The 26,588-nt window shown below is 40.4% G+C and overlaps 2 protein-coding genes across 4 annotated transcripts; both read right to left on the bottom strand.

Annotated features, from left to right (window-relative positions):
• Positions 1–19,268: 19,268 nt before the first annotated feature.
• Positions 19,269–22,690, bottom strand: LOC135678984 (phosphoglycolate phosphatase 2-like). Of its 3 annotated transcripts, none has more exons than XM_065192288.1 (11): positions 22,473–22,690; positions 22,289–22,356; positions 22,039–22,131; positions 21,896–21,967; positions 21,691–21,762; positions 21,215–21,274; positions 21,026–21,078; positions 20,290–20,387; positions 20,105–20,198; positions 19,736–19,839; positions 19,269–19,608 (listed from the first exon to the last, which is right to left on the bottom strand). In XM_065192288.1, the coding sequence occupies exons 1-11, from the start codon at positions 22,579–22,581 to the stop codon at positions 19,493–19,495; spliced, it is 939 nt and encodes a 312-aa protein (XP_065048360.1). In that variant the 5' UTR covers positions 22,582–22,690; the 3' UTR covers positions 19,269–19,492. The 3 variants fall into 3 exon arrangements, with proteins under 3 accessions (XP_065048360.1, XP_065048359.1, XP_065048361.1); XM_065192287.1 differs by having other exon boundaries at positions 20,105–20,204; positions 22,473–22,688; XM_065192289.1 differs by lacking the exon at positions 21,215–21,274 and having other exon boundaries at positions 20,105–20,204.
• A 247-nt stretch (positions 22,691–22,937) lies between these two features.
• On the bottom strand, positions 22,938–26,302 carry LOC135678983 (uncharacterized). Its single transcript, XM_065192286.1, has 6 exons — positions 26,146–26,302; positions 26,029–26,069; positions 25,231–25,394; positions 24,160–24,259; positions 23,898–24,070; positions 22,938–23,650 (listed from the first exon to the last, which is right to left on the bottom strand). The coding sequence occupies exons 1-6, from the start codon at positions 26,184–26,186 to the stop codon at positions 23,180–23,182; spliced, it is 990 nt and encodes a 329-aa protein (XP_065048358.1). The 5' UTR covers positions 26,187–26,302; the 3' UTR covers positions 22,938–23,179.
• Positions 26,303–26,588: the final 286 nt, after the last annotated feature.

Raw genomic sequence — 26,588 nt, 5'->3', positions numbered from 1 at the left:
TTCATGGTTCAATTGCTCCTCTTGATGTCGTGCGAAAGAGATGGCTGCCATAAGCGTGTATGGTTGTCGCGCTTTAACTACTCCTCGGATCTCCGGCTTCAAGCCCTCAATGAAGGTCCTCAATAGCTGTTTTTGAGACCAATCATGATTTTGATTAGATAACCTTTCAAACCTGGTTTGGTACTCCTGAATGGTGGAGGTTTGTCGGATCTTTGCTAGTTGTTCGTCAATATTCTCGTAATCGGTTGGTCTGAAGCGGATCAGCAGTCCTTCTTTGAATTGTTGCCATGAAAGGACTCCATAAGTATGTTCAAACTGTTTAAACCATTGTATAGCATCCCCTTCAAGATGTATAGCTGCAATTTTCACCATAGATACATCCGCAGTTTTGTGGTACCGAAAATATCGCTCCGCGCGCGAGATCCAACCAATCAGGTCTCCTTCTTCCCATCTAGGGAAGTCCACTCTCATGCATGGATAGTTGGGGTTGGTCATAGAGCTTCCTCTCTCTTGGAAGTCATATCTTCGGGCTTGGTGTGATTGGGCAAAGCTCTCTCCTTGATGTGATTTCTTCGGGCTTAGTAGTCGGCCCAATTTGAGTTCGGTAAAGAGCGTCTGAATCTTATCCTCCATTCGCGCCTCCAAGGCTTTGAATTTAGCATCGATTGCCTCCTTAGATGCCATAGTATATGCCTCCAAATCTATGATGTTAAGATATCTCTTTTGTTGTCAGGTTAAAGGCATGTATAGGTTGAGAGAAGTGATGGTCGAAAGGGTTGGTGGATTGGTGGATGTAGGCTGCGGTTTAGGCTTGTTTTGTGGCTGTTTTGGGTGCAGTTTGAGGGTGTGGTTTAGTAGAGTTTTAGGGCTGTGGATGAAAGTTTTGGATCTGTGGTAGATGGTAGCAAAGGTTTGATAGAAATCCGTGGAAGTTGCAGCAAGTATGTGTTGTCTTGTAAGAGTAGAATTGTCGTCGAAGAAACAACGGTTTCTTGACGTAATTTCCACCAACAACTTGGAGAATTGAGGAGGGAATTGATAGTAAAATCACAGTTTATATGACAGCAAGGATATCTAATTTAATCAAGAAAATTTTGGCAGTATAACAGCAAGGAAATTGGTGCAAGTTGCAATTGCAGAATTATCGTCGAAAAATTTCAGCGGGTTACGATGAAAATTTGCAGCAACATAAAATCGTTTTTAGAGATGAATTTTTTAATAGATCAATCTTAGATGGAAGCCAAGATGATCTATGAAGTGTATAAGAAATTTCATTCAAAAAGATTGCAAATAGATGGGTTAAGGCAACGATATGCAGCTGAAATTTTCTGCAGCATAGATTTTCAAGTGCAGCAGATTGGACATAAAAGATCAGTAGTTTATATTGAGAATTTTTCGATGAAACCAAAGGGAAATCTACTGTTAGGAAGTGTCAAAGATGTCATAAAAATTTCGTAGAAATTTGGATAGAAAAAGCACAGTAGCAAGATCAAACAGATGGTGCTATGCGGCTTGAATTCTGCAATTCAAGTGCAGCAGATTGGACATAAAAGATCAGTAGTTTATATTGAGAATTTTTTAATGAAACCAAAGGGAAATCCACTGTTAAGAAGTGTCAAAGATGTCATAAAAATTTCGTAGAAATTTGGATAGAAAAAGTATAGTAACAAGATAAAAAAGATGGTGCTATGCGGCTGGAATTCTGCAATGTATCTTTCGTCGTAGAGATGAAAACTTTGCGACAAAAAGTTTATGCAGCAATATAGGAACGATTTTTTTTTTTGATTTTCGAATAAGGATAACTAAATTGCAGCAGCAGTAAGGTAGGAAACCAGAACCTGTTGCAATTCACGGGGAGATCAAAGGATGATCCGTGGTGGTGGAGATGATGACGGAATTCGGTGACGATCTTTTAAGCAATTGTGAGAATTGCTTTGGATGGTTGTAGAGGGTTGATGGATGGCTGTGGAAGGGCAGCGAGACGCCAAGAACGCTGCTCTGATACCAGGTGTTAGAACCCTTGCAGATTCTAAACTTGGGGTTGATCTCTTTAGGGGATCGGCCTCCTTGGAACTCTATAGGGGTTCCTCCCTCCAAGTTGCTGCTCAAAGGCTGCAGAAAAGATTCATCTATTGCTTGAGAAAAGAGGAGGAATACATGGCTATTTATAGGGCTTCTAAACCCTAACTCCTAATAGGACTCCTACTTAAGACTCTTACTTCTAACCAACTCCTAATAGGACTCCTACTCAAGACTCCTATTCCCTTACAACTCCTAATTCTTCTCTAAGAAAAAACCTCCTACTTGAATGTCCCTCTCAATTAGGACTCTCCTAACTAGAGTCCTAACAGAATGTCCCTCTCAATTAGGACTCTCCTAGCTAGAGTCCTAACAGAATGTCCCTCTCAATTAGGACTCTCCTAGCTAAAGTCCTAACAGTTTTACATGAATGTCCCTCTCAATTAGGACTCTCCAAGCTAGAGTCCTAACATATATATGCTTCAAACAGTATGCAAGAAAGAAATACTCTTTGGTCTGACCTGACTAATATTGTAAATGGCTGTCTCAATGTACCTTGGATTGTTCTTGGAGACTTTAATACTGTTCGGTACACAAATGAAAAAGTGGGGGGTAGACAACTTTCAGAAAGTCAGCTTCAAAGTTTTAATGATTACATTGACACTGCAGCATTGTTTGATATGAAATCTGTGGGTAATTGGCTCTCCTGGAGTAATCAAGGTGCTGCTAACAGAAAAATAATGGCTCGATTTGATAGGTGTTTGATTAACCATGAATGGTTAACAGTTTACCCAGATTCACTTCTTGAGTATGGTGCTCCTTTGTTTTCTGACCATTCTTTAATGTATATACACGCAGAAAAAGCGACACCAAGAGGCAAGAAACCGTTTAGATTCTTTAACATGTGGAGTACTCATCCTCAATTTCTTGATGTTATCAGATCTGCTTGGAATGTTAATGTGCATGGATCTCCCCCTTACATCTTATGTCAAAAGCTCAAAGCCTGTAAAGCAGCACTAAAGGAGTGGAATACAAATACCTTTGGCAATATTACCATCAGAGTTCCATTTTGCAGAAAGGAACTAATGTCATTGCAACATGAGCTGCAACTTCAGCCAAATGATGAAAATATTATCTACAAAGAGACGGAAGCCAGAAATAACTTCATGCAAGCCTTAAAACAGGAGCAAAGTTTTGCAAAGCAGAAGTCTTTTTTTGGTAAGCATTGGCTTACACTAGGGGATTCCAATACTAAATTTTTCTATGCTTCAATTGCTACTCGAAGGGCTGTTAACCGTATCAGCAAATGCAGAGACAAAGATGATAATCTTATTGAGAATTTAGATGAGGTTAAAGCACACAAAGAGCAATTTTTTTATTCCTTACTCAATCAAGCTGGGAAACCTAATAACATTCATGTGGAGCCGACTAGAAAACTTGATTCGGAAGCTATTTCAATCCTCAATGCCCCAATTACAGATGACGAAATTGTATGTGTTGTCTTTAAGTCACCAAAGCACAAAAGCCCAGGTCCAGATGGATTTCCAGATATAACATTTGCAGATGACTTACTTATCTTTCTCCAAAATGAACCAACTTCAGTAAAGAACCTGGCTACTATTATGAATGACTTTGGTATGGTTTCTGGACTTCAGTTAAATCATGCGAAAAGTAAAGTATATATGAGCCCTTACGTTGAGGATAAGGTCTTTATTTCACAAACTTTGGGGGTTAGTGAAGGAAGCTTGCCAGTTCCTTATTTGGGTCTCCCGCTCATATCCACAGGCATTCACAAAACCCACTGTCAACCTATCTTGCAAAAAATAAAGAATAGAATTTCTTCTTGGAAAAATAGGTTTCTATCAAAAGCAGGACGACTCGAACTCATCCGTTCGGTATTGCACTCCTACTCTATATATTGGTGTAATGCATTTCTTCTGCCTGCTGGACTTCTCCAAGATATTGAACGGTTATTAATGAACTTCTTCTGGAATGGCACAAATGATAAGGCAATGCATATGGTAAATTGGGATAGCATTTGCAAACCGAAAGATGAAGGGGGGCTAAATTTGAGAAATACTAGAGATTGGAATCAAGCATGTTTGGTACAGCAATTGTGGGATCTTTTGCAAAACAAATGTTCCTTATGGTCACATTGGGTTTCTGCTAAGTATCTCTCAAAGGAATCAATATGGGAAATTTCAACAAGAACATACCACTCTGCAGCTTGGAAAGGAATTTTAAAGGCAAGGAATTGGCTAATCAAACACATTTCGTATGCAATCTCTTCTGGAACTAGTACTAATATGTGGTACGATCCTTGGGTGAATGGGAAGAGTATATTTCATCTTACGTTGAGTGCTAATGCGATAGTTATGACTACACATGCTGTAGACTATAACTACCTGTGGGTACATTATTTGGCATCATTCCCAGGATCTTTAGCTAATAGCAAAATTAAATTTGATAAAAATATCTTTTTCTCTTCGGGTGAAGTGCTCGGTTTTGAGTTCATGCTCCATACAGGATCTTGAGTCTCTAATAATCTCTTTCAAGAGCTAAGCATTGTTTGTATGTTGACATTCAAAGATTCTATTACATCTCTCCTTCCACATCCACCAAATAGCACATCTGAAAATAACCTTTGCCAGTTGTGTAAGAGGCCCTTTTCTTGAGAAACATTGCATAAGGTCGCCTAGTTCTTGGTGCAAGTTTGGTTGCGGCAGTCTATTGAGTTCAAATCGCTGGAGAATCTCCTTCCATATCCATTTTGTATAATCACAAGCAAAATAGAGGTGGTCAACAGTTTCTTCTTGTTGCAAACAAAGGGAGCATCGGTTAACATGATAGATACCTCTTCTTTTCATATTGTCTATTGTAGGTAGTTTATTGAGAAGGGCCTGCCATGTACATAAGGAGTGTCTTTGTGATCCCGGTCGATCCCATGTCCAACTGCTTGGGACCCACTTGTTATTTCTTTGCCTAATTTGATTCCATGCGGATGTGGCACTAAATTTACCATTGTCATGAGGCCAAATAAGTATATCTGAAGAGTTGTTCCTGATTCGAATAGCTATGATAGTCGGCCAAAGTGATAACATTTCAGGAGAAATAGGATTAGGGAGACACCAAGTACCGTTAGCGATGAACTCGGAAACCTTCCAATCTTTGGGAGCCCCAAGATCTTTTCGTATTCTGTCGCCATATCTTTATTATTTACCCTTATCATGATTTGAATATTTTAGTAAAGAGAAATGAATTACATGATTGTATTGTTATTCCCTTCTATTTGACACTGACAAAGGGGGAGCAAAACTTGCTAGATAGCAAATTTGCTAGCTTGCACAATTTGAAAAGAGGCAAAATAGTCCATCTTGCACATCTCAAAAGATGAAAAAATTTTGCTAACTTTTTATGTGCAAAAGTTGATAGCTTGTATACTATAAATTTGCATACCAAAAATACAATCTTGTTTAGCTCAAGATGCAAAACATACTAACTTGCACTTTGCAACGGAAGCAAAATTGCTAGCTCAAACATTGCAAAGGAAGCAAAAATTTGCTAGCTTACAATTTGCATATTTCAAGAAGCAAGAGTTGCTTTCTTGAACATCTCAATATTGCTAGCTTGCATGATGTAGAACTTGCTATCTTGAACATTACCAAAAGTGCTATCTTATATGCTGTAAAACTTACATATCTAAAACTTGATAGCTTGAATGTCCCAAGCATGATGCATTACTTGCTAAATTTTCTATCTTCAAAATTGCATGATGATAAAAATTTAATATTATGTTTTTCATGCAATGGTTTGAACCCATATAATAAACACATAAGAGTAGGAACTTCTCCTTTTTGTTGATGACAAAGGGGGAGAAGTATATTGATGACTTCATGCATTAAATTGAATATTTTATATATTTGCATGATGGTTTAAATGTTTATCAGAACTAGTGACGAATGTTACTTGGATTTGGGATAATCCAAGTGTTCTATCAATGGCATATTGATAGGGGGAGTTTGGTTAAACTCCGGGGAGTTAAAGTTAACTCCGTTAGTCATCAATTAGTTGTCATCATCAAAAAGGGGGAGATTGTTGAATCTCGTATTTTGATGATGAAACTAATTGATAATTATGTTTATGTTTAACTGTATTTTGAGTGATGCGGGTCTACTTGATCAGGATTAGACAGTTAACGCAGGAGGAATTGACGTTGTGCCGGAGGAGATCACGTTAGGGTATTGGACGGCAGAAGGCTTCGGACGTCGGGCATCGGGCCAAGGAGAGCGGAATTGCGCCAAGGATATCGGGGTTGCGGAGGTCAACCGCCGATTGGGCAACAAGCCGCAAGAGAGGACGATGCACCGAAGAATCGGACGAAGCGCCAACCAATGACGTGCCGGGCAACAGAATGTCAATTCGCATTATAATAATTGTCTAGATCGGAGTAGAGTTTTGGTTTGTGTGTGCAGGATTAACTACGATAACGATGAAGACATAAAGCGAAACAAAGTGCTGGAGTCAAGCGCGAAGGATTTGTTGTGAGTTCGAGAGTTCGACGGAAGTCCGAAGGTTCGTCGGGAATGCTGTCGGAACTAGCCGAGAATGAGTAGGGAGCTTGCCGAAGGGTTTTTCGGAAGCTCGCCGGAAGGTTCGTTGGAAGTTCGCGGAGCTCACCGAGAAAGATCGGAGCTTGCCGAAGAAGCTCGTTAGAACGCGCTAAGATCAAATCGTGAAGTCTAGGAGCTTGCCAGGAGTCCGCAGAATGGTTTCCGAGAGTTCATCGGAAGACCGCCGGAAGTTTGCCGGAAGCTCGCAAGAAGAAGTCTTGACTTGCGGACTTTGTAATAGCTTAGAAAATATCTTTAAATTCATAGTTAGCATGTTAATTAGGGTTCGGATTAGGTGTTAATCCTATAACCCAAGTAGGGGCCAATTAGGCCCAAGTTCGGACTGGTTTGGACCAAGTTTGGAGCCAAACCAAGTGAGCTGAAATAGTGAAAGAGGTGCAACCGCCCAGGCAGGGAGGTAGCACCGCCCAGGCTAAGTCTCCCAGCGAGATTGGGCGGTGCAACCGCCCCAGCCAAGAGGTGCAACCGCCCAGAGCTCAGTCTTCGAGCTAGACTGGGCGGTGCAACCTCCCTGACAGAGAGGTGCAACCGCTTGGGCTCAGTCTCCGAGCTCTGCCAGGCGGTGCAACCTCTCCAGTCAAGAGGTGCAACCGCCTGATCCCGAAATTCCGGGATTTGATCGTTTTGAGCTCCAAATTTGAATTGGGTTGGGGCCTATAAATACCCCACCCATTCAGCACTGAAGGGATACAGATCCACACCGAATTCTTGATCTTTTCAGTGATTCTAAGAGCTCAAATTTGTGTAAAGTCCAAAAGTTCTCCTCTTTTCTGTTCTTCAAGTCTTGAGTGGTAAAGAGAGGAGAGAAAATATCTGTAAGGGTTGTCTCCTGAGCCCGTCAAAAGGAGAGAAACTGTAAAAGGGCAGTTGGCCTTCGCCTATTGAAGGAAGGCCCCTAGTTGACGTCGGTGACCTCGCCGGTGGAGGAAGCCAAAAGTGGAGTAGGTCAAGACTGACCGAACCACTCTCAATCTCTGGTTTGCGTTTATTTTGAGCACTTTATCATTACTGTAAACCTCCTACATAGCTACTGCTCTCTGCACTTTTACGAACAAGTTTCTAAGTTCTAATCTTTCCAAATCTGGATTCAGACGTCAATAGGTGTTTTCGTACGATCTTTACATTGCAGCTTACATTTACGTCTTGAATCTGTTTATAACTGCGAACTGTCTTCTGTGCTTTTACGAACGAGTTTCCTTGCAGTTTACATTTACATTTTGATTCTATTTATAACTGCAAACTGTCTTCTACAATTTTACGAACGAGTTTTAACATTTAGACGTAAATCGGCTTTCCTCGCACAATCATCAGATTTCAGTTTACGTTTACGTCTTGATTTCAACTGCATACTGCCTTCTGCGAGTATACAAACGAGTTTCAAAGTTCAGACGTAAATCTGCGTTTAAGACGTAAATCTGCGTTTAGACATAAATCTGCTTTTTGTAGATTACTTTTTGAGCTGTACAATAGCAGCACATTGTCTTTATACTTCTGCTTAAACTGGGCTTAGACGCAAACTGTGTTTAGACGCAAACTGCGCTTAGACGCAATCTGCGCTTAGACGCAATCTGCGCTTAGACGCAAACTGCACTTAGACGCAATCTGAGTTTAGACGCAATCTGCATTTAGACGCAAACTGCGTTTAGACGCTAACTGTGTTTAAACGTAAACTGCACTTAATCATAAGTAATCTTAGAATCGGCTTTTGCATCAAAATAGTTTTTATCGAACGAACGCAGCTTTCGTTTTTAATCGCTGAAAGATTTCCGCTGCACTAATTCACCCCCCCCCCCTCTTAGTGCTCTCGATCCTAACAATATACGCAGAAAGCAGTAAGCTTTAGAGGAGGTTTGGAGTAAAGATAATATGCTCAAAGTAAATGCAAACCGAGATTTAGAGTGGTTCGGTCAATCTTGACCTACTCCACTTTTGGCTTCCTCCACTGACGAGGTCACCGACGTCAACTAGATGCCTTCTTTCAATAGGCGAAGGCCAACCACCCTTTTACAGTTTCAATCCTTTTGACGGGCTTATGAGACAACCCTTATAGAATTTTCTCTCCACTCTTTACAACTCAGAACTTGGAAGAAAAGAGGGAGAAGAACTTTTGGCCTTTACAACAATTTTGAGCTCTAAAAATCACAGAATAAGATCAGGATTTTGGTGTTAGTTCATTGCCCTTTCAGTGCTGAATGAGTGGGGTATTTATAGGCCCCAACCCAGTTCAAATTTGGAGCTCAAAACTATCAATTCCCGAAATTTCGGGATCAGGCGGTTGCACCTCCTGACTGGAGCGGTTGCACCGCCTGACAGAGCTCGAAGACCTATGGGCGGTGCCACCTCCTGTCAAGGGTGGTTGCACCTCCTGCCAGAGCTCGAAGACCGAGCTCAGGCGATGCAACCTCCTGACTGAGGCGGTTGCACCACTCAGCCAATGCTCGGAGACCGAGCCCAGGCGATGCCACCTCCTATTAGGGGAGGTTGCACCGCCTAGTCTCACTCGGAGACTGAGCCTAGGCGGTGCCACCGCCTGGCTGGAGCAATTGCACCTCCCAGTCTCACTCGGAGACTGAGCCCAGGCGATGCAACCTCCTGCCTTGGGCGATTCAACTGCTTGGCAGAAATCAGGGTCCGAATGGGTTGATCCATTCGGCCCAATTTGGGTTTTTCAGGGGCCCAATTGCCTCAAGATTAAGTTAATGGGATCACCTCCTATTTCCAACTTAATCATTGTGCTAACTACGATATTCCCTAAGATATTTACTGCAACTTGCTCTGGTGCATCAATTGCTTCTTCCGGTGAGCTTCCGGCGAACTTCCGTCGATCATCCGATGAACCCTCGGTGATGCTCCTGTGGACTTCCGGCAAACTCCTGGACTTGCGACGATCCACTTGGCGAGTTTCGACGAGCTTCTTTGGCAAGCTCATGGACTTCTCAGATTTGTTCCCGCAGAACCTCCGATGACTGTCCGAACTTCCGTTGAACTCTCGAACTCCCAATGTGATCATTGTCTTGACTCCGGCGCGACTCCTACTGCATGTCTTACTTTCATCGTAATTAATCCTGCACACTTATCTCAACATATAGATTAGATAACAAATGACAATTGACTTCATCATCAAAATCCAAGATTCAACAAACTCACCGCTGCTGCCCTTGTTTCCAACCGCGCCTCCACCAGCCGCGCCTCCTCCAGCACTCCTCCTTCCCTCGAGTGTCGTTGCCGCCCAGCCGACCCATCACCGCTGTGGGCCACCGTGCGACGACCGCCGCTCGTCTCCCAGCTGCCGCCGCTTCACCTTGTTGTGCATCTAACCGAAATAGAGCACACTTGCTCTGCCCTTGTTTCAACCGCGCCACACCTTGCTCTGCATCTAACCGAAACAGAGCACACTTGCTCTGCCCTTGTTTCAGCCACGCCACAGTCGCGTGGGTTCTCTTGCTGTTGCCAGCTACCACCACTGTCGCTGCTACTGCCCAGCTACTGTGCAAATGCCCTTGACTAGACATCAGAAATAAGAACTGGGGATTACCGACTTGCAATCGTATGCAATGGCTACCGATAACTCAGTGAAGGCACAAATGGAAGCGTTGGAAACCAGAATTGAAAATCGACTACAAGAAACTCTTCATTATTTCAAAAAGAGCTTGTTAGAGCACTTTAGCGGGTTTTAACAAGATGGAAGATCAAGTTCTACGCTAAACAGATCGAGAGATACAGGAAAAGGGCCCCAGGATGGTGACACACACTACCCACGTATCAGGGTAGAATTTCGACAATGGGAAGATGGGGATCCGACCAGTTGGATCTCTAGGGCGGAACATTTTTTTCGTTTTCACGGAACTCCAGAAGAATCTAAGGTAGAAGTGGCCTCAATCCAGCTCAATGGAGATGCAATCCAGTGGTATGATTGGTACGAAACTTGCCATGGAATTCCTTCGTGGGAGCAGTTTAAAAGAGGACTTCTTGTTCGCTTTGGCCCATCCGAATATGAGAATGTTGATGACCAACTCGCCAAAATTCATCAGACTTCTATAGTGTTGGAATATCAGAGTAGATTTGAAAGATTGTCCAACCAAGCTAGAGATTGGTCAGAATGATAATTTCTTGGTACATTTATTGAAGGGCTTATTCCCGAGATCCGGTTTGAGGTTAAGGCTCATCAACCTCGCACTATGATGGCTGCGATTTCATTTGCACGCCTACATGAAGAAAAAATCAGTGTGGAATATCGTCGAAATAGAGGTGCCAATAAATAGGTGATTAACAGGCAACCTACCTAATCTACTCCAAGTCGAAACTATAACACTAGCATACTAACCCGAGAAGAACTCAAAGAAAGGTTAGCGAAGGGTTTGTGTTGGCATTGCGATGAAAAGTGGAGTAAGGAGCATCAATGCAAATAAGGAAGACTTTTGATGATTGAACCGATCGAGGAGGAGCCGGAAGTAGAAGTATCAGATTCCGATCATGAAGAAGTGGAAATTAATGATGATGTTGAAGCCGTCACACATACAGTGCATGCATTGGCTGGCTACTCTAATCCACAAACTATGAAAATTGGGGGAACTCTTAAACACCAGTCTGTCATTGTTTTGATTGATACGTGTAGCACTAATAATTTTATGGATAGGAAAATTACAGCCCGATTAGCTTACCACATTGAATGTTGTGACAAATTTGAAGTCAAGGTCACCAATGGACGGATTTTAACCTGTGATAGCAAGTGCTCAAAGATAAAACTAATTTTGCAAGGTCAAGAATTATTTGTGGATTTCTTTTTATTACCCTTGGAAGACTATGAAGTGGTGCTCGGAATTGAATGGCTATCAACCCTAGGTGATGTCTCCTGAAATTTTTCTAAACTGATTATGAAGTTCTTTATTAATGGAAGACAGGTGACTCTCAAAGGAAGACGTGGGGGTAAGGTTACAACTATCATGAGCCATCGGATGGAGCGGGTCCTTCGGAAGACACACACCAGATTTTTGGTGCAATTGTGTAACATTGGAAAGGAAATGACAGTGAACATTCCGGCTAGAAATATTGAATCATTGCTAACAGAGTTTGGGGATATATTTGCAGAGCCACACGGACTTCCACCTCTTAGATGTCATGATCATCGGATTCCATTATTACCCGAGAAGGCACCAACTAATGTCCGACCGTATAGATATCCACATTTCCAAAAGGTAGAGATAGAGAGGATTGTTACAGAGATGCTCAAAACAGGAGTTATACGAGCTAGTGTTAGCCCATATTCTTCCCTAGTCTTACTAGTCAAAAAGAAGGATGGCTCATGGCGGATGTGTGTCGACTATCAAGCACTTAACAACATTACAGTGAAAGATAAATATCCTATTCCAGTAGTGGATGAACTATTGGACGAACTAGGAGGAGCTCAGGTCTTCACTAAATTGGACCTATGATCAGGCTATCATCAAATCAGAGTACATGAAGGGGATGTTCAGAAAACTGCCTTCAGGACACATAATGGCCATTATGAGTTTCTAGTAATGCCTTTTGGGTTAACCAATGCACCCGCTACCTTCCAGAGTTTAATGAATGATATATTTCGGGCTCATCTCCGTAAGTTTATTTTGGTTTTCTTTGATGATATTTTAATATACAGTCATTCCTTAGAAAGTCATTTATTACATTTACGAACTATCTTTAATATTCTTCATGAGCATGGTCTTTTTGTCAAGAAATCCAAGTGCAGTTTTGGGCAACCTGAGGTTGAGTACCTCGGTCATATCATATCTCAAAAGGGTGTTGCAGTTGATCCTTCAAAAATCCAAGTGATGACAGACTGGCCAATTCCAAAGTCAATCAAAGCTTTAAGGGGGTTCTTGGGATTAACCGGCTATTATCGAAAGTTTGTGAAGAATTATGGCAAAATCAGTGCCCTCTTGACGTCACTTCTAAAGAAAAATGCATTTAGATGGTCAGAAGAGGCAACTCAAGCATTTCAATTCTTGAAAACTGCAATGTCTACTACACCCGTGCTGGCTTTACCCGATTTTAACAAGATGTTTGTGATTGAATCTGATGCTTCTAGAGCTGGAATAGGGGCTGTATTAATGCAGGAAGGTCGGCCTATCGCTTATGCTAGTAAGGCTCTTTCCCCTTCCCATTTGAGTTTATCTATTTATGACAAGGAGATGCTAGCTATAATACATGCAGTCACAAAGTGGAGACCCTACCTAATTGGTCGACGGTTTCAAATACGCACTGATCACAAAAGCCTCAAATATTTTCTAGAGCAAAATATTTCTTCTCCAGAGCAACAGAAATGGGTCACAAAGCTACTGGGATTTGATTATGAGATCATTTATAAAATGGGGAGTGAGAATTTAGTAGCCGATGCCCTCTCACTCCTTCTAGAACAAGCTGAACTAGTAGCTATTTCTATTCCTATTTGCGAGACTTTGGAAGTTATCAAAAATGAATGGTCAAATAATCCTGAGATCCAAAACATCATTAAAAAATTAGAAGAAGCCCTAGGTTCTGTCTCAAATTATAGTTGGAATTCGGTGGACTTGCGCTATAAAGGCCGAATAGTGGTTGCCCCACATTCTTCTTGCCAAGCAATAATTCTGAAGGAGTTCCATTCATCACCAATTGCTGGTCACTCGGGATTTCTCCGCACTTATAAGCGAGTTCGACAACTTTTTTACTAGAAAGGTATGAAAAATTTTATCAAGAAATTTGTTACTGAATGTGATGTTTGCCAATGTCACAAAAGTGAGACAGTAGCCACCCCAGGCTTACTACAGCCCCTCCTCCCTATTCCTGATGCTACTTGGACCGACATATCTATGGATTTCATTGATAGTCTCCCATCATCTCAAGGAAAGAGTACTATACTTGTAGTCGTGGATAGACTTACAAAGTATGCTCATTTCTATGCTTTACGACATCCTTATACTACTGCAAGTGTTTTTTTTTGTAAGTAAAAGTAAAATTCATTATGTGTAAAGAGGTGGAGAATCTCCTTCCATATCCATTTTGTATAATCACAAGCAAAATAGAGGTGGTCAACAGTTTCTTCTTGTTGCAAACAAAGGGAGCATCGGTTAACATGATAGATACCTCTTCTTTTCATATTGTCTATTGTAGGTAGTTTATTGAGAAGGGCCTGCCATGTACATAAAGAGTGTCTTTGTGATCCCGGTCGATCCCATGTCCAACTGCTTGGGACCCACTTGTTATTTCTTTGCCTAATTTGATTCCATGCGGATGTGGCACTAAATTTACCATTGTCATGAGGCCAAATAAGTATATCTGAAGAGTTGTTCCTGATTCGAATAGCTATGATAGTCGGCCAAAGTGATAACATTTCAGGAGAAATAGGATTAGGGAGACACCAAGTACCGTTAGCGATGAACTCGAAAACCTTCCAATCTTTGGGAGCCCCAAGATCTTTTCGTATTCTGTCGCCATATAATTGAAATATACTCTTCCCATTCACCCAAGGATCGTACCACATATTAGTACTAGTTCCAGAAGAGATTGCATACGAAATGTGTTTGATTAGCCAATTCCTTGCCTTTAAAATTCCTTTCCAAGCTGCAGAGTGGTATGTTCTTGTTGAAATTTCCCATATTGATTCCTTTGAGAGATACTTAGCAGAAACCCAATGTGACCATAAGGAACATTTGTTTTGCAAAAGATCCCACAATTGCTGTACCAAACATGCTTGATTCCAATCTCTAGTATTTCTCAAATTTAGCCCCCCTTCATCTTTCGGTTTGCAAATACTATCCCAATTTACCATATGCATTGCCTTATCATTTGTGCCATTCCAGAAGAAGTTCATTAATAACCGTTCAATATCTTGGAGAAGTCCAGCAGGCAGAAGAAATGCATTACACCAATATATAGAGTAGGAGTGCAATACCGAACGGATGAGTTCGAGTCGTCCTGCTTTTGATAGAAACCTATTTTTCCAAGAAGAAATTCTATTCTTTATTTTTTGCAAGATAGGTTGACAGTGGGTTTTGTGAATGCCTGTGGATATGAGCGGGAGACCCAAATAAGGAACTGGCAAGCTTCCTTCACTAACCCCCAAAGTTTGTGAAATAAAGACCTTATCTTCAACGTAAGGGCTCATATATACTTTACTTTTCGCATGATTTAACTGAAGTCCAGAAACCATACCAAAGTCATTCATAATAGTAGCCAGGTTCTTTACTGAAGTTGGTTCATTTTGGAGAAAGATAAGTAAGTCATCTGCAAATGTTATATGTGATATATGAACAGAACCGGCACTGGGTACCTTAATGCTGTCATTTAAGACTGCGTGTTCCAACATACAGCTAAGTCCTTCCATCGCAATAGTAAAGAGATACGGAGAGAGTGGATCACCTTGTCGGATGCCATTCGTGCTCCCAAAAAAACCAATAGGTGAGCCATTAAAGAGTATCGAAAACTTTGGAGTTTCTAAGCAAGATTGAATCCAATCAATCCATTGCTGTGGGAAGTTCATATCAAGGAGCATCTTATAGATAAATTTCCTATTAACTGAATCAAAGGCTTTCCTTAGATCAGCTTTAATGCAGATTTTTGTCCCTCTTGCTTTTGAATGCAAATCTTTGACCAAGTCATTAGCAAGCAAAATGTTATGATGTATACTTCTCCCTTTGATGAAAGCAGCTTGATTTGGGCTAATGATCTTGTGTAATACCTTTTGCATTCTATTTGCCAATACTTTGGAGATGATCTTGTATATAAAGTTGCATAATGATATGGGTCGATAGTTCTCTAGTGAATCAGCCCCTGCATTCTTCGGAATTAAAGAAATAAAAGTGCAATTCATCTCTCTAAGAATATGACCTGAAGAGAAAAAATGTTGGCAAGCTTTGATCACATCATTTCCAATAATAGACCAAGCAGTTTGGTAAAATTCAACTGGAAATCCATCTGGACCTGGGCTTTTGTGCTTTGGTGACTTAAAGACAACACATACAATTTCGTCATCTGTAATTGGGGCATTGAGGATTGAAATAGCTTCCGAATCAAGTTTTCTAGTCGGCTCCACATGAATGTTATTAGGTTTCCCAGCTTGATTGAGTAAGGAATAAAAAAATTGCTCTGTGTGTGCTTTAACCTCATCTAAATTCTCAATAAGATTATCATCTTTGTCTCTGCATTTGCTGATAAGGTTAACAGCCCTTCGAGTAGCAATTGAAGCATAGAAAAATTTAGTATTGGAATCCCCTAGTGTAAGCCAATGCTGTCGAGACTTCTGCTTTGCAAAACTTTCCTCCTGTTTTAAGGCTTGCATGAAGTTATTTTTGGCTTCCGTCTCTTTGTAGATAATATTTTCATCATTTGGCTGAAGTTGCAGCTCATGTTGCAATGACATTAGTTTCTTTCTGCAAAATTGAACTCTGGTGGTAATATTGCCAAATGTATTTGTATTCCACTCCTTTAGTGCTGCTTTACAGGCTTTGAGCTTTTGACATAAGATGTAAGGGGGAGATCCATGCACATTAACATTCCAAGCAGATCTGATAATATCAAGAAATTGAGGATGAGTACTCCACATGTTAAAGAATCTAAACGGTTTTTTGCCTCTTGGTGTCGCTTTTTCTGCGTGTATATACATTAAAGAATGGTCAGAAAACAAAGGAGCACCATACTCAAGAAGTGAATCTGGGTAAACTGTTAACCATTCATGGTTAATCAAACACCTATCAAGTCGAGCCATTATTTTTCTGTTAGCAGCACCTTGATTACTCCAGGAGAGCCAATTACCCACAGATTTCATATCAAACAATGCTGCAGTGTCAATGTAATCATTAAAACTTTGAAGCTGACTTTCTGAAAGTTGTCTACCCCCCACTTTTTCATTTATGTACCGAACAGTATTAAAGTCTCCAAGAACAATCCAAGGTACATTGAGACAGCCATTTACAATATTAGTCAGGTCAGACCAAAGAGTATTTCTTTCTTGCATACTGTTTGAAGCATATATACCAGTGAAATTGAATTGACAGCCATTCTTTTTATCCTCTACCTTAAGATGAATGAATTGATCAGTAGAAGAAATAAACCAAGCATTAATAGAGTTAGGATTCCATAAGACCCATATTCTACCAAAAGTTTCATTTGAGTCATTGGTAAACAGTTCTGCGTCCGGCCATATTAAATTCTTTTGAGCTTGAACGCGCGATTGTTTAATTTTCGTTTCCACTAGAATAACAATATCACATGCGGCAGACTTGATTATTCTGTTGAGCTCCCGACATTTCTCCGACTTATTAAGTCCGCGAACATTCCAGCATGTTATCTTCATTAGTAATAAACAAATGAAAAGGTAGTAAGGTATTCATCCTACGACTTTGGATGGATTGTACCATCCTTTTTCTTATCCTTCGGTTTTGTATTTTCCTCCCGCACAATATCCTTACCTTTTATGGCTTTATTCCTATATTTATCCACTTCATCTACAGCTTGCAGATTTTTAAACTTTAAAGTACCTTGAATCATGTGGTCTTGATTGGCAGGGTTTGTTGAAGCTCGATAAGATTGTTGCAGCACAATATCCTGGATAGTACTTGTTGGAGCAGCGTGGCTAGAGAGGTTTGTTGGGGCATGAGTTTGTTGAGTCGGAATATCCTTGTTGGCGTTGTTTGTTGTGGCCTGAGTTTGTTGAGGAAGAATATCGTTGCTGGCGAGATTTGCTTGGGCCTGAGTTCGTTGAGCTATTGTGGATGGATCCGATGATATTAGAAGAGATGAAGTTCCTGACTTATGTTTCTCCTGTCCACTAGTACCATGGGAAACCTCTGTTGTGGAAGGCTCTGACATTATAGGAAGAGATAAAGTTTTGGAATTGTCCCTCTGTCCGCGGTGCTTTCCTTGCGAGTCGGAATGCTCAATAGTTTTCGCCACCATCGGTGCTACTGCCATTAGAGAAGAATCACTTTGTTGCTGAGGTGCTTGACGTGGTCGATAGACCTTTGTGGTTGGTTGTGGGGTTTGCTGACAAGCTCCATTTGCATGACCAAAAGATAAGCAACGCTGACATCGTTGTGGCTTCCAGGAATATGAGACATGTACCTTCCGAGTGTTTTATTGCAAAGTTATGCAGCACTCTGGGATAGCCACTCTACATCGACAAAGCAACAGCAGCTCAGACGAGATTAGCATTTGCACGAGCATGTGTGCTGGTTTCTTCCGATGAAGATCTTCCTAACCTACATTTGCTGAAGTAGAGCATGAAAAGTTTCCACGAGGTGATTGGGTGAAGGTCGATTCTTGAAAAAATCAGTGAAATAGTAGGGTCAAGAAGTGGATTTTGTTGGGCTAGGGCTCCAACCGAGCCTTATTTTGGGATTACTAAGAATGGGAGATTCTAATCAGGAGCATTTAGAGTGATCAAGGTCAAGGCACAAAACTACGAGGGATTCGAATACTTAGGATTCCCATGAGATATAACAATCAACCCTCCTTTTAACGACAAACTGTTAAGTCAATTTTGGGTTGCTTGAGTTGGAAGCTAGATCTAACCTAGTTTCTTTTTGAGTTGGTATATGGGAAAACACACCAAGCTAGTCTCCTAACCCTACAAAATTAAGTCAATGGACGATCTCGACAACACCCCTTCGATGCTCAAGTCAATAATGGTATCAGATGAGCCAAAGTAGTCAGTCAAGTTGGACTAGTCTAGCAAGGCTATTTTTTTTTTAAGTGTTTGAGCATACTTGGCCAATCCCGTTTATAGCGAAACCTGGGGGGCCGTTACACAATTTGTTCAAGGTGGTTGGGTCTATTGGTTGTAACTACTAAAAATAGATACTAATCATTTGTCAACTAGTCATGTTCTTTATTGAAATCTATGCTTCGACATAAGTCATCGATGGTACATCCACATGAAGATAAAATCACTGCTAAGTAGTGCATGATACTAGCAAGTAAAAAGATGACACATCGACTATATATGATGCTAACATGTCAATCACATCACATCTACTATAACAATATTATATATCGAATGAGATTTTGAATCTTTCATTTTTTATAAGTAGATCTTGTATATTATCATAAGACCAATGTTTAGGCATCTAATGATCACAATATGATAAGGTTGTAACTAGAAGAATGACAATAGAGCAGAATGGAATCTTAGCAGTGGCCTGAATAGAATCTTTCCATGTCTCACAAGTAAACAAAATTGCGCTTGTTTAGACATACAAAACGCAAATTACCATTCATCACTGATAGTCATTGCCATCCAAGTCAGGCACCTTTCTCTCATGTACATGGCCATAAACATGTGTACCACTTTCAAGGTCAAACACTTTCTCATTTCTCCCGACATTATATGAGTGCAAGAAAGGTGCGTCAAGCTTGGCACTATGTCGGGCGTCGGAGGCACCTCGATCAGGTGCAAATCGAGCAGCACCTAGTCAGGCTGATCAACCCACTCAAAGGCAATCACTGATATCGAGCAACGACAAGAACAAAAGCATACATCTATAGCTTCGTTGCACAACATCCATACTGCAATGTAAAGCCAAGAACGGGCTTTCAAGCCAAGTTCTTCTAAGATGACAAAACAAAGAAAGGAGTGCCCAAATCATAAGTTCATATAGTTTCCAATACTTAGTCTCTAATACCATTTTCTTGATTTCAGAATGTAGCATATTGTTTCTGCAAATATGCAAAATGTCCCAAGTCAAAAAGGTCCAAGAAGGATTCCAACCCTCTGTTCCTCTTATTCTCACTTTTCTCTGGGCAGAATAACTATGAAGATGTCTGCATGGCATTCTCCATAAATAGATTACAATGTGTAAGAAATGCATCTTACAGGTTACATTTCCGGAATCTCACTGTCCCTTAGTGAGAGAATTGGATAGATCAACAATGTCAGAGACGCTACTTGCATAATAATCTGGATGGATTTCATTTGAAGGATCCTGAAGATCTAACATGCTAGTCACACCTGAAATGGTTTTCTCCACAAGAATCAGCCGGTCAACAGATTGTTCAACCATACATTAGAGGACATAGTAAAGCTAAGCATTAACAGAAAAACAAATGAAAAGGTTATACAGAATAAATGATTGGACCTGAGAGAACAAGAAGAGTCTTACAGCCCGCATTTTTGCCAAAGAGTATATCAGTATCCAGTCTATCACCTACCATGCACATACGCGTCGTATCAATTTGGAACCTGCCATGCAATGTGACACAGAGAGATAGTAAGATGGTGGCATATCTTAGAAAGTTTGGTTATAACGTAGCTCATACGATAGATGCGAGTCATGCAACTATCTCTGTGGTTTGTTTATTCTCCTACTCCCACATTTACTATATGCCACAAAATGCATCTGTTCAACATGCATCCTAATGTACTGAATATAGCTTTAAACAGAGAATCGATGCTGGTTTATTTGTATTGCACCGCAATACTTGAAAGATGGAAAAGCATTAGTTACCTTTCTAACAAGAAATCCATCAGGAAGGTTGATGGTTTTCCGACTACAATAGGTTCCTTCTGTGTTGATCCACATACTGCTGCAACCATGCATCCTGCACCTGCACATCTATAGAATAAATATCATGGAAAGGACAACCATAAGTAGGAATATTGGCAAAGGAGTCTCCTTTGCTAAGGATGAACCTGGCCATTCTTGCAAGTCTGTCATATGACCAACAGCATCACGGTTGGTGGCAATAAAAAGGCATCCAGGGTTCTCACAGATACAAAGAGTTGCATACCTGCCAAATAGTCATCTTTCTTTAAAATTATCTTTGGAATAGTGAAAAAAACAACAAGATCACAATAGCAAAACCAGAAACAAAAAAGCACCATTAAAGTTTTTAATATTCAATAAATGATAACAAATCACTATGATCATTTAAGCTCATGAATCAGACTGAGAATAGTGACCTTCTGATGCTTGCAGCCAAGAGAATACTCAAAAGCATGATTTTAAACGACTAACTTGAATCTCACTTATCATTTGGCTCCTAACATTTTACTGACTCCAATATCCAGTATCTGGAACTGCAATGAAGCTCAAAAGGCTTATGCATAACCTTTTACTAGGAAAGGTTAACAGTTAGGAATGAATATCAAAAGTTATTATAATAAACAGTGATAGTTAATTAGGCTGAATCCATATCCTGATCAAATTGAAACACTGAGAAGAGAGGGAGAACAATCATTAAACAATCGGTAAAGAACAAGATGGCATCAAGGACAAAAGATACAATAGAGACAGGTTCCTTTAATTGTCACCAAATGTTATCAAGAAAGCTAAAGAGCGTCTCAATTTGTATGTTAATCACCAATGACAGACAAAAAGTTGATTTAATAGAAATTAAGATATAAAATGTAGGATAGAATGTCTTACTGGAGCTTATAATAGTTAATATATTGATCAAGCCCAACAATAACTGCTCCAACCTGAAACAAGAAATTTTAATTTTACTACGCATATTATATGTTATTCTAAATGAATTATTTAAATGTTCTAGTTAAGCATATATTTGTTCTGCAAAACAATGGGAAATTCAGCAAATAAGATGGCCATTTTGGTTACACTCTTATCATGTTCAAACCAGAAGTTTGTCTTCAGCTCTACTTTCTTCTTGCCATCCTCCTGCAGACAGTTGATTGACTAATTAAAGAAAATACAGATTTTTGGAAACATGCTAATCCAACATACTGACAACTACCACTGAAAGGCATGTGCGATACTTATCCTAGAAAAGAAAAGGAAGTAGAATCATTGAAACAGAAAGATGTCTACTAATCACCTTGTTAGGTCATCAATGACATCACATATATAGTAAAATTTCAAATTAATTAAGGGAATGTAATGAAACATCAAAGTAATTATCCTGTTTTTCTTTTTTGGTGGTTGAGATAGCCAGTATGCAAGTGTTCAACAAAAAAAATTGTGGGATTTGATGTACATATATCACTACTTTTTAGTATATAATCAATGTCATAGACAAAGATAAATTCAAATGATAGGCAAGAAAAAATATATAAAAAAGGCCAATGACGCCTTACAGGACCACCTAAACATGAAAATCCAGCCTGCTTGAGTTCTTCTAGTATGCCTTCTTCGCCTATAACATAGACCTGACAAAATGCCAGTGCAATTTAATCAAGATATTATGATGAATTATCGCACGATGGAAAAAGTTAAGAACACATTAATCACTGATTCTCCAGATACCCAAATGGACAACCAAACAGGCAATAAAGATGTTACCTTTTTCTCCCTAGGGAAGTTTCTCAGTTTCAGAAACATGGCAGCAGCAAACGATGATGAAAAAATTTCTTCCTGCATATGGATAAATGAATCGGGAACAAATGCCGCACGAATTTCGAAAGATCTCAAAGGAAAACACGAACCTCGCTGACATCAAGCCCGAGAGATGTGAACTTCCTCTCGTATTGCTTCCGAGATTTCGTGGAGTTATTCGTCACAAAGACCAGCTTCTTCCCCTGCCGACAAACCGAGACGTTGTTAGTTCGGAATCTTGATTGCGATCAACTAGTGATTAAAGAAAAAAGCAAGAAGGAACAAACTTTCTGGATGAAACATAATCTTCACAACATCAATTAGTCAATGATCGGAGGGACAGGGGAGGTATACAATTACCAATGATCGGAGGGCTTGCAAGGCGTGCGGAACACCTTCGATGAGCTTGTCGCCCTTCCAGATGACCCCTGAAAAAGACAAAACGGAAAAGGACAAGGGTCAAAAACGTTGAAGGACAAGAATCGAGTGGGGAGAAATCAGACGAAGGGGAGAGAGAGAGAGAGGAGAGAAGGAAGAAGGAGACCGTCGCAATCGAAGAGGAACGCATCGACGGAATCAACGAGGGATTGTGCAGCCTGAGGCAACAGGGGCTGGGACGTCGAGGGCGACTTCGTCCCGTTGGCCGTCGTCATCGCTGCTGGAGAAGGAAGAGAGGAACAGATGGGATGTCAATGACGACCCTCGCGCTCGGAGGGAGCGGAGAGCGGCGATACTTGTAGCGAACATTTGATGTGCATATGTTAGGTCTCAAGGGACCACATTCCGTTTGACGGTCGGAAATGGAGTGCGAATTCTGGTGGTAATTGAAAGTTGATTTGGACTAGATGGTGGGCTCCCTTAACGAGCAACAAAACAACACCGTTACGGCACAATAAACAAGGATAACATATTCAGCTCATGCTCTCTTTATTATTACTCCCGAGGAATAAAATGTGCTCAGTAAGCTAGTTGGCACCTTGGCATCTTCATAAAATTTATGACGATGATATGGATGATACGGAAAACATATATGAAAGTTAAAAGAACAGCAAAGAGAGCGTTGATGTTCCAAATGTTTGATGTTACAGATTCCTGACAGAAACCTACACAACCACCTATCATGAACTCAAAAGCCTTGAAGGCTCAATCCCAGTGGTGCTGGCGTGTCAATTTTGCCTAAACAATTAGAAACAATACACAATCAGAGGTGGCGGTACTAGCTGAATCTGATGACATGGTAAAAACCTTTTCCTATCTTCCATAAGGGTGGTATCGACCAGCACCACCACCATAGCCTCCTCTACTGCCATAGAGTCCACCTGCACCATAACCACCCGGAGAATCATACCCGCTTCCATAGCTAGAACCACTGTAGCCACCCGTTTCACGTCCATAGCCTCCAAACCCTCCACCATATGAACCAAAACGACTGGTGTAACCAAGCGAAGATTCTCCACGATAGTCCCCTAACCCACCAGCATAACCACCAAATTCACCAGCAACGCTGCCATAACCACCATAGGCTCCAGGTCTAGGACCATAACCTCCTGGTGTCCTGTAGGATGAAGGCCCATAACCAGCACCACCACCACCACCAAAGCCACCATAATTGCCACCAAATCCACCAAAACTATCACCAAAGTGACGAGGTCGGGGTTCACCACCAAAAGCAGGTGGTGGTGCATTGCCAGATTTCTTTGGTTCAGCCTTCTTGATTTCCACCTACAATATCACAGCAACATCAACCTTTACCATGCCCAAAAAACCAACTAAAAATGCAATACAGATGAATATATATGCAATTTCATGAGATAGAAAACAGACAAGACTAAACTATCATATCTGATAATTTTATCATCTCAAGGTTCAACCAAATTGTTATTCAATTAGATGAACAAGCATGAAGAACATAAGGATGCCTCTGCTAATGCAACTTTAGTCTTCCTACCGAACATAGAACTAGACTCACCTTAGAACCAGCTAAATCAATCATGTTTCCCCTTTTGGCTAACAAGTCATCTACATCTTTTTCCTTCTCAAAGACTATAAAACCAAATCCACGAGACCTGTTGGTTGTATGGTCACGAATGATTTCATGATCTTCTACTCTCCCAAACTCAGAAAAGAAGTTCTTGAATTCATCTGCTATGTTTAAAGTGAAAGATCAAACCCTGTTTCTGTTAACATGTATAGTCAAATGACTCGCATATACAATGACAAGGATGTGTTACCTTCTGTTAATGTTGTTGGTATACCACCAACAAATATCTTTCTCGTCTTGAAATCCTTCAAAGGAGCAGCACCTTTCGGAATAGTTCTTTTAATTTCCACCTGCAAAGTTCAGGATATGAGACAATATGATTTGATGTATTAGTATGGAAGTTATAATAAGGCAAAAAAAAATGTAACAGACATATGAACTAAGCATAAAGGATGATACCAAGAGATGGTTATAAAGATAATGGCACATCAAAAAATCAGTATATACAATAATTTAAATACAAAAAAATAAATATTGGTCTCACTTAAATAAAACAGTTCTAAGTAGTGACAGAAACAATTAGGGGATGATGCACCAGCCTGATCCACATGGTCACCGTAGGTTTGACCAACTTTAACCAGGGAAAAGGGTGAGATCAAGGGTATAATTTTCAAACACAATTGAGACCACGACAGGGTCAGTCCTGAGTCTCTTCCATCCCATCCTGATCTCCAAAAAACCAGCTTCAGAAGTTTGATAAAAGTACTCCTTACTATATGGTAGATACAACAACAGCATATGCCAATCATAACACATTTATTACTATGGGCAATTTAAATAGGTGTGGTGCAGGGAAAAGCCAATACTTTCAATTTTTGGATGGCCAGGGATGGTATTGTTTTTGTTAACCTGGGTCTGGGAGAGGCAGAGGTGGCAGAATGAGGTAGAGAAAGTCTTAATAAAAAAGCAATCACATCCCATCACTAAAACCAATTGCACAATGTTTTACAAAATCAGAAAATAAAAAAAAGAAAGAAATGTCAACAAAATTTAACAATCACATGAGCATAAAGTACCAAAGCAAAATAGGACAGCTACATATTTGTACAAATGTCAGTAAAAAATGGAGGTCAAACATGCAAAACCAAAAGCATATCACATAAGCCTTACAACCTACATAAGATAACTACCCAAAGCGCAGTTGGGCATTTAATACAAATATAGAACTTCACAAAACAAACTACTGATCCAAAAAAGTAAATTAAATAAATTCAGTTCTTTTGACATCTAATAGACTAAAAATCACTGAGATAGAACATACAGTTTTCCCATTGAGAATATGTGTGTCCTCAATGACTTGGTCGACAACAGAAGCATCTTTGTAGGTGATGAACCCAAAACCTCTGGGCTTGTTTGTATATCGATCTTTCATTATCACTGAATCCACTATCTCTCCATACTTTTCAAAGTGCTTCACAAATGTTTCTGTCATATCATCACACGAACAAAACAATAAAATATTATCATAAATTAACAAAAATATTTAAAAAAAAAATCTCCCTAGCCATGACACTTATACAAACGGAACCTTTGGCAAAATGCAAAAGACATGCGAGACAAAAAGAAGTCAATATGCCAACATCAATCATAAAAGCCGTAAAGAACTAGCACTAACAGATATGGTAATGAATTATAGCTTCGTGAATCACCAAAATCTTGATATACTAGTACACAAGCAATCAGCAACCAGGTCAAAGTTATAACCAAAGAAGTAGAAATAAATAAAAAAATATGGATATTAGCCATAAGCAGAACAAAGATATATTCTTTCAAACCTGATAATGAAGCCATGATTTACGCAATAAGAAGATAGTATAAACTGCTAGTTAAATCTGTGACGAAGTAAAATCGTCATTACGTGACAGCATGGCACAGTATGCGGAATAAAAACTCTGAGCTTTAACCATATCAAGTTAGATCCCTGAGGAAAAGGTTCTAAACAACAGAACAATGAAATAAATAGTGAGAGAACCAATCAACATATACTGAATCCTAGAGTGCGGTTTTGCGAGAACGATCAATCAGGTTTCTTGACAGATCGCAACGAAAAAGAACTCACCGAGCGTCGTATCCTTCGGAAGCCCTCCGATAAAAATCTTTCTGCCAGAGAAAAGAAAGCATTAAAGAAGAGAACAAGAAGAAAAACAGCACAAGATTGATCGAGGAGGAAACTCACGCAGGGCTCGCACCATCGTGCTCCTGCATTCTCGAGGCCATGGCGACGACCTCGCAAAGATCTCCGAGACTTAGGTTTTCTCAGGTTAGGTGGATGAGGAAAGGAGGAAGGAGCCCAAGCAAGAAATAGGGTTTGCGGAGACATGGGCCGGAGGTTCGTCCATATATGGGAGTCAGCTCTCGCAGGTGGGAAACACGAGACACACCGTCGCATTTAGCCGCTCGTCCGATCGCGGAGCAGAAAATCCATCGGAACCGTAGATCCCAAAACTAACGGTTCGCAATGGGGGGCCTCTGATTCACACTGTCTCGGCAGCAGATTCGGACGATGGGTATGATTTGGATTCGGATCCGAATGGCTGAGGGCTAACGGGGCGGATCCAGAAAAGCAACACCGTTTATGGATCCATGAGTTAGAACCTAATCTTGCAGAGACTTAGAGAC

This window comes from Musa acuminata, chromosome BXJ1-7 (genome assembly GCF_036884655.1).
Source record: "Musa acuminata AAA Group cultivar baxijiao chromosome BXJ1-7, Cavendish_Baxijiao_AAA, whole genome shotgun sequence".
In the NCBI taxonomy this organism is placed as follows: Eukaryota; Viridiplantae; Streptophyta; class Magnoliopsida; order Zingiberales; family Musaceae; genus Musa; species Musa acuminata.
This window is presented reverse-complemented; position numbering and strand designations above follow the sequence as displayed.